At 43.9% G+C, this 9,115-nt stretch overlaps 2 protein-coding genes across 3 annotated transcripts; both read left to right on the forward strand.

Moving 5' to 3' along the window:
* Positions 1–1,559: 1,559 nt before the first annotated feature.
* On the forward strand, positions 1,560–3,644 carry LOC129592351 (mitochondrial basic amino acids transporter-like). The gene is made up of 3 exons (XM_055488362.1): positions 1,560–1,841; positions 2,075–2,399; positions 2,895–3,644. The coding sequence occupies exons 1-3, from the start codon at positions 1,773–1,775 to the stop codon at positions 3,383–3,385; spliced, it is 885 nt and encodes a 294-aa protein (XP_055344337.1). The 5' UTR covers positions 1,560–1,772; the 3' UTR covers positions 3,386–3,644.
* Positions 3,645–4,322: 678 nt separating this feature from the next.
* Positions 4,323–9,115, forward strand: LOC129592420 (monocarboxylate transporter 12-like). Of its 2 annotated transcripts, none has more exons than XM_055488448.1 (8): positions 4,323–4,476; positions 4,571–4,729; positions 5,874–6,146; positions 6,256–6,399; positions 6,763–7,146; positions 7,629–7,910; positions 8,207–8,332; positions 8,624–9,115. In XM_055488448.1, exons 2-8 carry the CDS (start codon positions 4,708–4,710, stop codon positions 8,806–8,808), a joined length of 1,416 nt encoding a protein of 471 aa, XP_055344423.1. In that variant the 5' UTR covers positions 4,323–4,476; positions 4,571–4,707; the 3' UTR covers positions 8,809–9,115. The 2 variants fall into 2 exon arrangements, with proteins under 2 accessions (XP_055344423.1, XP_055344424.1); XM_055488449.1 differs by having other exon boundaries at positions 4,349–4,505.

Genomic DNA, 9,115 nt, shown 5'->3' on the forward strand with positions numbered 1-9,115 from the left:
ACGGCCCACGCCGACGTCGACTGCTCACTATAGTAATGATTATTGTCAGTCCGACAAATGTTTATCAGCAGTTTTATCGGTAAGCGACAGTACCGCACCGCAGTTTATTCACTTCCGGTTAAACGCGTATAGGCTATAATATAGATATACTACAGGTACATGTATTGTACATGTACTGTGCAGCGAGTGAGTCAGCACTGCAGTGCATCGTTGATCGTTCCGGCGGTGCGAGGCGACGATGACGCCATTCCGACCGGGACATTGCAGCAGAACGCATTTCCCGTGGGCAGTCGTCTAGTCCATGTAGCCTTCTCCGGAAAAGCGTAAAATACCGCGCGAAGATGTCTCTTTTACAAAATTAATGTAAATTGTAAACTGGTTATGTAGTATACGAGTAATTAATTTTACTCTATTAATTGCTGTTGATTTATATTTCCGTTATTCGCAGCACGATCCGGCAAATATAGCGAGCATGTATCGCCGGGGCGGTTATTTGTCTGATTAATTAATGTATTCGTCAGCAACTGTCGAACGCATAATACAACATTATTACCGCCAATAAAATCAATTTTTGTTGCGATTTTAAATGTCATTTGCTGTTCTTATTTCCTGTGTTTATTTTGCCAATAAAGTGCGTGACCTTTATGATGTGTCATGGTGCTGCTTGCGTTACTGAGACACTACTGCGCCCTTAAACCACACGCCCGGTTGAATGCGAATATAACAATCTAGTAGCTGCCGCCTTCGAAATTTACGGACCCTTGGGAGGCGGAACGAAAAAGCTCGTGGAGAAGGTCGGCAACGGCATAGCTTCCGCCACATGCCAGAAGCGGGCGAAAGAGTTTTTTAGACAGCGGCTATCTATCCAAGTGCAACGGGGAAATGCGTTATGTGTTATGGGTACGATCCCCGAGCAGGATAGCATTGAAGAAGTGTTTTTGTTATGAATTCTGTTTTAGTACTCAGTATGTACTTGTATGTGATGCTTATTAAAAGTAAGAGCCTCGTACATAACTATATATGGCAAAAAATGGCATCGTTCGTTGCGAATAAATGTGCCGTCAGACTCGGATGACAACCGGCAAGGATGTGGTAAGAGGCTGGACAAAGTGTACTATGTGTTGACATGATGAACTGCGTAATTCTGCGTTTAACTTATGTTAAAGCGAATATTAACCCAGCAAAAGAAAACTACCGGCAAGGACACGTACTATACGTTGTCACGATATGATGCAACTCTAGCCGGGCATACAGCCAACTACCGGCGACACTGGCCGGCGTCCAATCGGCTGCACCGCCGTCGAATACACACCTCCGCGCGGCCCTGACTCACCGACAAGTTAGGAGCGCGAAATGACAGCCGGTCGCGTGCATGCTGATCTCAGTGTGATCCCAGATAGGCCAGGAATGATGTCAACAAAGGCCGGTATACCCTCATCCCACTGCGTTGTATGCATAGCTGACGCGGCGAAGAACGTAAAGCCGCATTCTTCCGCCTTCGGCATATATATTAGGAATATAGATTCGTCCGATACGCAGTTGATAACCGGGCTGACAAAGAACGCTGCGTGCTCCGTTGTCGAGGGCGGATTGGCAGTGTTACGTTACGGCGGAGCTGCAGAATACCAGATCCACTAGGTTCAGGTTGTTTCCGGATTACATTTACCCAGAATTTCCCTTAGCTGATCGTCAAATTGTCGTGATATACTATCCGTTACATTTGCCGCAGCCAGATTATTACACAGCTGTTAATTACCTGTTTTTAATTAATAATGAATCCGCAGATGGGAGAATTCGTTGGTGGGTGTGTCAGCGGTGCGGCACAGATCGTTTCCGGTCACGTGAGTACATATTAATCTTGCGTAATGCGTATCGCGTTATTCCAAACAGCCATAATTAATTTTAAAAGCTCACTTATTATCGCGATTGTTTTTATTATTGCTGTGACCTGCACGTTTCTGACATAAATCTGAATTAAAAAACATCAACATTTAAATAACATACAGTATATATCTATAGAAGTATTTCTATACGTACTATTAATTTTATCCGTTTTGTTTTGTTTTTTATGCAGCCGCTGGACACGGTGAAGGTGCGCCTGCAGACGCAGCCGGCCACGCGGCCCCTATACACCGGCACCCTGCACTGCTTCGTCAAGATGGTGCGCAGCGAGGGCGTGGCCGGGCTGTACAAGGGGATGAGCAGTCCGCTGCACGGCGTCGTAGCCGTCAACGCGCTCATCTTCGGCGTGCAGGGCAACGTGCTGCGCCTGCTGCCCGGGGGCGGCGACAGCCTGGCGAACCAGTCGCTGGCCGGGATGGTGGCCGGCGCGGCGCAGAGTCTGCTGGCCTGTCCGCTGGAGCTGGCCAAGACGCGCATGCAGGTGCAGGGAATAACGGGTAAGCAGCCGGTTATGTAGAGTCTCATTCGTTATCGGAATTAACCAGACAAATTGCTCCATCAACTAAGAAAGCATGGTCACATTTTATCGCAGCATACACGTATATAAATATGTACACGATATTAATTAAGTACGTATTATATTCACATAAATAAACGCGTTATTAACACACATATACTCACTATTATTCACGTACTGTATACATATACATATGTGCACTAAATATGCACATAAATTTATGTACGTATAATATGTGTACATATCTATATTTTTACATGCATGCATATATTCATTTACTATGTTTGCACTGACCTTTTGCAGCCACTTCCGGTAAGCCGCATATATTCATAAGTATACGTAAACATATATACACTTATATGCATGGGCATATATATATTCTGTCTATGCACATTATGCACTATATATATGCCTATATATACATGTATATATACATCAAACTTAATGTATATATAAATTTGTTGACCTTTTGCAGACACTTCCGGTCAGCCGTTGCACCGCTCCCCAACGCAGTACCTCCGCCAAGTGTACCGCGCCCACGGCCTACGCGCCGTCTACCGCGGCTTCAACGTGACGCTACTCCGCGACATCCCCGGCTTCGGCGCATACTTCCTGCCGTACGAATACCTCCGCCGGCTGCTGACCCCCGCCGGCGGCCACCCCGATGACTTGAGCGTCCCGTGGCTGATGCTGGCGGGCGGACTGGCCGGCAGCATCTCCTGGCTGGCCTCCTTCCCGCAGGACGTCGTCAAGACGCGCTTCCAGATGGACGACCCCGCCCGGCCCCGTTTCCGGTCGGCCACGCACTGCGCGCTGGAGAGTGCGCGCCAGGAGAAGCTGCGCGTCTTCGCCCGGGGTTTGTGTCCGCTTTTATTGCGCGGATTCCTCACCAACGCCATCATCCTGCCGGTCAACACGCTGTTCCGTCGCTACGTGATCAAGGATGATTCGCGCCAGCCCGAATGACACGGACGCTCGAACTTCGTCCATATATAACGGCAGCCAACATGGATGGCACTGTAGTAAACTGGCTTCCTGCGCATCGCTCTAGATCTGCATTAACATTAATTATTAGCTACTTATATGATCTGTATGCTGACGAAAACCGTTTTAAATTTATATGTATTGCATTAAAATTATGTGTTTTAATTATGTGATTTTATGCGCGTATACATGGTTGTGTTTCTTGTTAGTGCTAAAATTCAAAGAATTTTGGGCCGTTTTTTAAGTGCTTGGAAATAATACTTGGTTGAAAACGGAATCTGATATTTAAAAAAAATTGATTTGTAATTAAAACCAGCTTTTCCTAATTTACAAAATTTATTTTTCCGACAATGTTTTCTGTTATATACAGAAAAATATTGATAATTACCGATGTATCGTTGTTTTAAACAATTACAGTAAACTCCATCAATCAAATTGAATCGCATTGAATTGGATAGATTCCTCTATAAAAATCTGAAAGAACAAGTTTAAAAATAACATTTGAATTACACCGGAAATTTGACTAATACTCGAAAGCTGCGTGTTAACCGCAGCGGAAAACAACACTGACTGTACCGACACAACCGTTTCGTGTTTCAATGTTTGTACAGTGTTATGGTTGATATTGCAGAATGATAAGGTTTGTTGTTATAAATTTGTTGCTGATGATGACGCTTGATTGCCCTGTGTGGCGTCACTTCGAGCCGGCGTTAAGCCAGTTGCGCAAGAGGTGCAGATTGCAATCTGCTTCAAGTATTGCATCAGCCCGCGATGTTTACGTCTGCAGCGCAGACAGAGAGAACAGAGAACGCTGCGTCGTCGTACGCACCTGACAGCTGCACCGTGTACGTACTTGTACGACCGCTCCCGGATGCGTCTGCACTCTGGCAGCACTGGCGTCGTACGCGTTCATTTGAAGTACGAATCGGATTAAAAATTTGCAGCCGTTCAATGACGTGAAGAGCAGGTATGCATTGTGCAGCCGAGTATTGACTAGTCAGTTGTCAACAATCAATCAGCCAGCATTTTTTCCACACCAATTCGATTTTCTGCTCCTTGGATTTTTCACCAAGGTACGTCGAGTCTTAACGGAGCAACTCGGGTATGGAATGGTCGGGTTTGTTATGGAGAAATTGTTAGTTTTGATAACCGGTTTTGTCCTCGTAGTGAACTGAAGGAGATTGCGCAAGCGGATAAACCGTGCAGCGTTGAGCGTGGTTCGTGTTGAAGCAAGGTGAACGACTTGCGTACGATAAGCGCCTACTGAACTGCCTGTGACAGAGTGCGAAGGACTGCGCGCCATCATGACGTCCGGAGTTGATCCAGGTCGGTGCAGATTAATTAATTAACTCCTCGATGATTTTATTGCGTAGACAATCGGTCTCGTTTTCCCACCACGTACCGTCATGCGTGGGAACCTGCGCAATTTAAGTCTATTTGATTCGGTATTTTCTAGGTTTCTTTATGGTTTATATCTGTTCCACTTGTCATTTAAGTTTAAATATCATTTATACTTGTTCATCTTATTAACATTTATTTATTTGTATTATTTATATTTTGTTTTATTTTTCATTCGTATTTTAAAATTTTTTTACAACATTTGAACATTTTGTTCTACTTTCAACGAGTAATTAATTGCGTAAAAAAAACCTGCAGCTGCAGATTTTATTAATTGTAATAAAAATAATTTTTTTGGGATATTAATTTTTAGCTTTTATACAAACATACATTTTAGCTGCTTTTATACTTTTATTTAATCATACTGAGGATTAATGAAGGTAACCAGCATTTTTAGTAACGTAAAGTACAGTGCGGAATATTCCCGCATCACCAAAGTGTTGTTTAAAATCCGGCTGCGAATCGAACTATCGATCGATTCCCAGATAGCGTGCTGCGCTGCGAAACTGCGGAGTAACTGCCAGATTAATTCCTGTTGAATTCCGTAACCACAAAATCATTGTCCCGGTATTCGCACAACGTCAACAACGGTCGTGTTGGCCAGGAAACAGCAGCAGGAGGCGTGCCGGGTGCACGCCGCAAGAATGCAGCGCATTCCTTCTTCTTCCATGCTGTTCGATTCTGATTCTGGATACACCATTATTCTGTGTATTTTATTATCTGATTCTTTTATTAAAATTTTTTTAAATTAATTTTATTTCACATATTTCACATAATTAGCTAAGTGTTAATTTAAATCGTTGATTTGTTGATGTCTACATCCGCAAACTCAGCCTGTGGCTGCAAATACAATTATGTAATCATGCGCCAGAAACCAGAGCGAATGCAGACTGTATACCGGTAAATTTTCTGTAAACAGCTGATGCAATCGGTCGCGCAGATTGCCGGTAGATATTTGGATCGTCGCGGTACAGTGACGATTTGTTTACTTTCTATTGCGCCTTTTTATCTCGTACGACGTAGAACGCAAGCGTCAGTAATAAATACTTACCGGTATGGGCTGTTTTCGTAGATGCGGAGGCGGGTGCGGTGACGTTGACGTCGCGGGTGGTGGCGAGCGGGCGCCGTCGTGTCTACGGGTGGGTGATCGTGGCGGCGGCCTTCTTCTGCTCCTTCGTGGTGGACGGCGTGGCCGGCTCCATCAGCATGTTCCTCGACAACTTCCGCGAGGTCACCGCCGACTGCCAGAAGGAAGCCGGCAACGGCACCAGCACCGGTCAGTGCCTGTCGTCGTCCCTGACCTCCCTCGTCGGCAGCTTCCTCTACGGCGTCTACCTCCTCATGGGTATATTTATTTAACAATTTAATTACAGATAATCACTAATAATTTATCAATTTAAAATTATTCGTCGAAAATGGATGTATAAATAAAATGACCTTTGCGGTGCTGGCAGGCCCCATCGCCTGCTCGCTGGCCGACACCTTCGGCTACCGGTTGATCATCTTCAGCGGCTCCCTCATCGCCGCGTCCGGCTTCGCCGTCAGCTTCTTCGTCAATAATCTCTACGTCCTCATCGTCACCTACGGCGTCATTGGAGGCAAGCAGACATTTTTTTTAAATTTATGTGCAGCTTTATTCGGCATTTACAGCAACAAAACTACAAATAATTGTTTGACAATATCGAAAAACATTTTAACAATAATTTAATGGGTCTTTTCTATAGTTTTTCCGCATTATTTCGACATGCTCATATATTTTCCACACTTGTATAAATTTTTAAAAATACTCTAAAATAGTTGTTCGGACCTTTACGTATACAACTATGTGAAAGTAATTCGAAATTAATAGGAAAAATCTATATAATTGTGTGGGAGTGTATAAAACATGTGAAAATAATTCTAAAAAATATTAGAGATATTCAAAAAGATTTAGAATAATTAGAAAAATATTCTCTGTACAGGCATGGGATTCGGGCTGATTTATTCGCCCTCGATCATGTACGTGTGCGCCTACTTCAAGGAGGGCAACGCGCTGGCCGTGGGCCTGACGGTGTGCGGGTCGAGCGTGGGCGGCATGGTCTTCCCGCTGATCGTGACGGCGCTGCTGCACATCTGGCACTGGCAGGGCACCATGCTCTTCCTGGCCGGCGTGGCGCTCCTCTGCTGCGTCGCCGCCGCCGCCATGTTCGACCCGCAACACAAGGCCCACACGCAGCCGCTCAGCGTCCGCCCGCGCGGGGGCGGCTGCCTGCCGCCGCTGGTCAAGGAGGCCCTCCACGACATGACGCGATTGAGCATCTACCGGCATCCGGCCTTCCTCCTCTACAGCATCGCCAGCTTCATCGGTCAGTATGCCTGATATTTACCAAATCAATTTTTAAAATTATATTTTCCCATAATTTGTTTCAGATTTTATTCTAAAGAATTAAATGAAATATTCAGTTATTCTACTGGTGTATACCCGCATTTTCTACAGTTCATCCATTAAATTTTATTCAATCGGCATCGATTTCCAGCAGTTTCTCCAACTAAAATTATATAAAAATAGTAAAAGATTAAACTGCGCATCTTCAAGTGTTCTAAATGTTGTTGATTGAAATAAATAATTCAAAATAAATTTATCTTAAATTGATTCAAATTTTAATTTTAGAAAATATTAATTAATATTATTATTATATTTTCCGAATATGATGACTGTTACAAGTGTTATAATTTCCCCAAAATAAAAAAAAACTGGAAATTAAAATAAAATAAACAAAATAAATACCGAATTAATAATTCTACATATAATTTATTGGAATGAAAATAATTTAAAATCCAAATATAGGTTCGTTGGCGCTGTTGACACCTATCTTCTTCCTGCCGGACCTGGCGCAGAGCCTGTACGGCATCACGAAAGACACCTCGGCGTACACGATGACGGCGGTGAACTGCGCCAATTTAGCCGGGAGGATCGCTTGGGGCGCCGTGATCGACCGCAGCGGCTGGGATCCGCTGAAACTGCACAACGCCTGCATCCTGCTGGGCGGCGTCTGGCTGGGCCTGCTCCCGGTCTGCGGCACCTTCGCCGGCATGCTCGTCGACGGCGCCGTCTACGGCTTCTTCATCGGTCCGTACTCATTAACTGACGCGGTGACCTTTATTCAACTAATACTAACGGCAAAATTTTTTAACTAATTCAATTAAATCGATACTGTTATTACGGTGACCTTTGTTAATTAAATTATTATCGGTTAAATTCAATTACTCACCGTTGGTTAAATTAAATTAAATAAATGTCGGAAAGTCAATCGAATTCAGTTAATACTATTACGGTGACCTTTATTAATTAGTTTATTATCGGTTAAATTCGATTACTGATCAACAAAATGACGGAAATTAAATTGCCGGGTTTTTCGTTTGCAGCGCCGTATATTTCGCTGATGGCGGTGATTTTATCGAGTCGACTCGGTCCGGAACAACTGCCGCTGGCCTTCGGACAGACGCAGCTGCTGGCCGGCATCGCCAGCATGCTCGGACCGCCCATTGCCGGTACGACGAGGATTTTGCTCATTTCATTTTCCACAGTTTCTCTAATTATTCATCTACGTTTATTTTACTTACTATTTTAATTTGTTAATTAAATACTAAAACATACTACTGCAACAAATAACCCGATTAATTTATTGAACTAAATTACCGAATTCAGTTGCTAGTGAAACGCTAACTAAAACTGCAAGATTAAATTACAAAAATAAATTGATTAATTAATGGAATTGCTCAATTAAATGCCGAAAATAAATTACGAATAAATACAAACTAAAATGCGTGGTTGCACTGCAGAGATCATCAGCGGCGCGCCGGCCTTCTACAGTTCCGGCGCGTTGTGGATCGTCGCGGCGCTGATCGGCAGCCTCATCTTCCTGCTGCCGAAAAGCGGCAAGTTGTCCGTTAAACAAGAGACATCCGGCGACCCGACCAACGCCGTGCTGGAGAGCGCCCAACTCACCGCCGTCGTCGATGCTTAAAATCATTGAAAATCAATATCACTGTAGTATATTTTTGTACCAATTTCCTGTTAATATTATTATTAATCAATGCAATCCGTTCTCCCTGCGAATCCTCACTGTTGCGCTCAGCTTCGAAATGTTTTTTTGGGATAATTTTCTTGTTGCGCTAATTTATTTATTCGATTGTTGTTCCTGTGGTTTTTGGCTCGGCTAACGCGGACGTTTTCTTCGATGCGCACAATTGTGGTGTTTTTGTCAGCTGTAATTTTCCTGTCGTCATCACTGGACGCAGTAATAATAAATTGACTTGTTTATTATTTATTCC

Source organism: Paramacrobiotus metropolitanus, unplaced genomic scaffold (genome assembly GCF_019649055.1).
Source record: "Paramacrobiotus metropolitanus isolate TYO unplaced genomic scaffold, Prichtersi_v1.0 Parri_scaffold0000052, whole genome shotgun sequence".
Taxonomy (NCBI): Eukaryota; Metazoa; Tardigrada; class Eutardigrada; order Parachela; family Macrobiotidae; genus Paramacrobiotus; species Paramacrobiotus metropolitanus.

What these genes read in the sequence shown, in the direction of transcription:
- LOC129592351 (XM_055488362.1), top strand. Translation starts at nt 1,773, where the DNA reads ATGAATCCGCAGATGGGAGAATTCGTTGGTGGGTGTGTCAGCGGTGCG. An exon ending in CACAGATCGTTTCCGGTCAC is followed by an intron (nt 1,842 to 2,074) that starts GTGAGTACATAT and finishes TTTTTTATGCAG; the next exon opens with CCGCTGGACACGGTGAAGGT. An exon ending in GCAGGTGCAGGGAATAACGG is followed by an intron (nt 2,400 to 2,894) that starts GTAAGCAGCCGG and finishes GACCTTTTGCAG; the next exon opens with ACACTTCCGGTCAGCCGTTG.
- LOC129592420 (XM_055488448.1), top strand. Translation starts at nt 4,708, where the DNA reads ATGACGTCCGGAGTTGATCCAG. An exon ending in CAGCATCGCCAGCTTCATCG is followed by an intron (nt 7,147 to 7,628) that starts GTCAGTATGCCT and finishes ATCCAAATATAG; the next exon opens with GTTCGTTGGCGCTGTTGACA. An exon ending in GCTCGGACCGCCCATTGCCG is followed by an intron (nt 8,333 to 8,623) that starts GTACGACGAGGA and finishes GTTGCACTGCAG; the next exon opens with AGATCATCAGCGGCGCGCCG.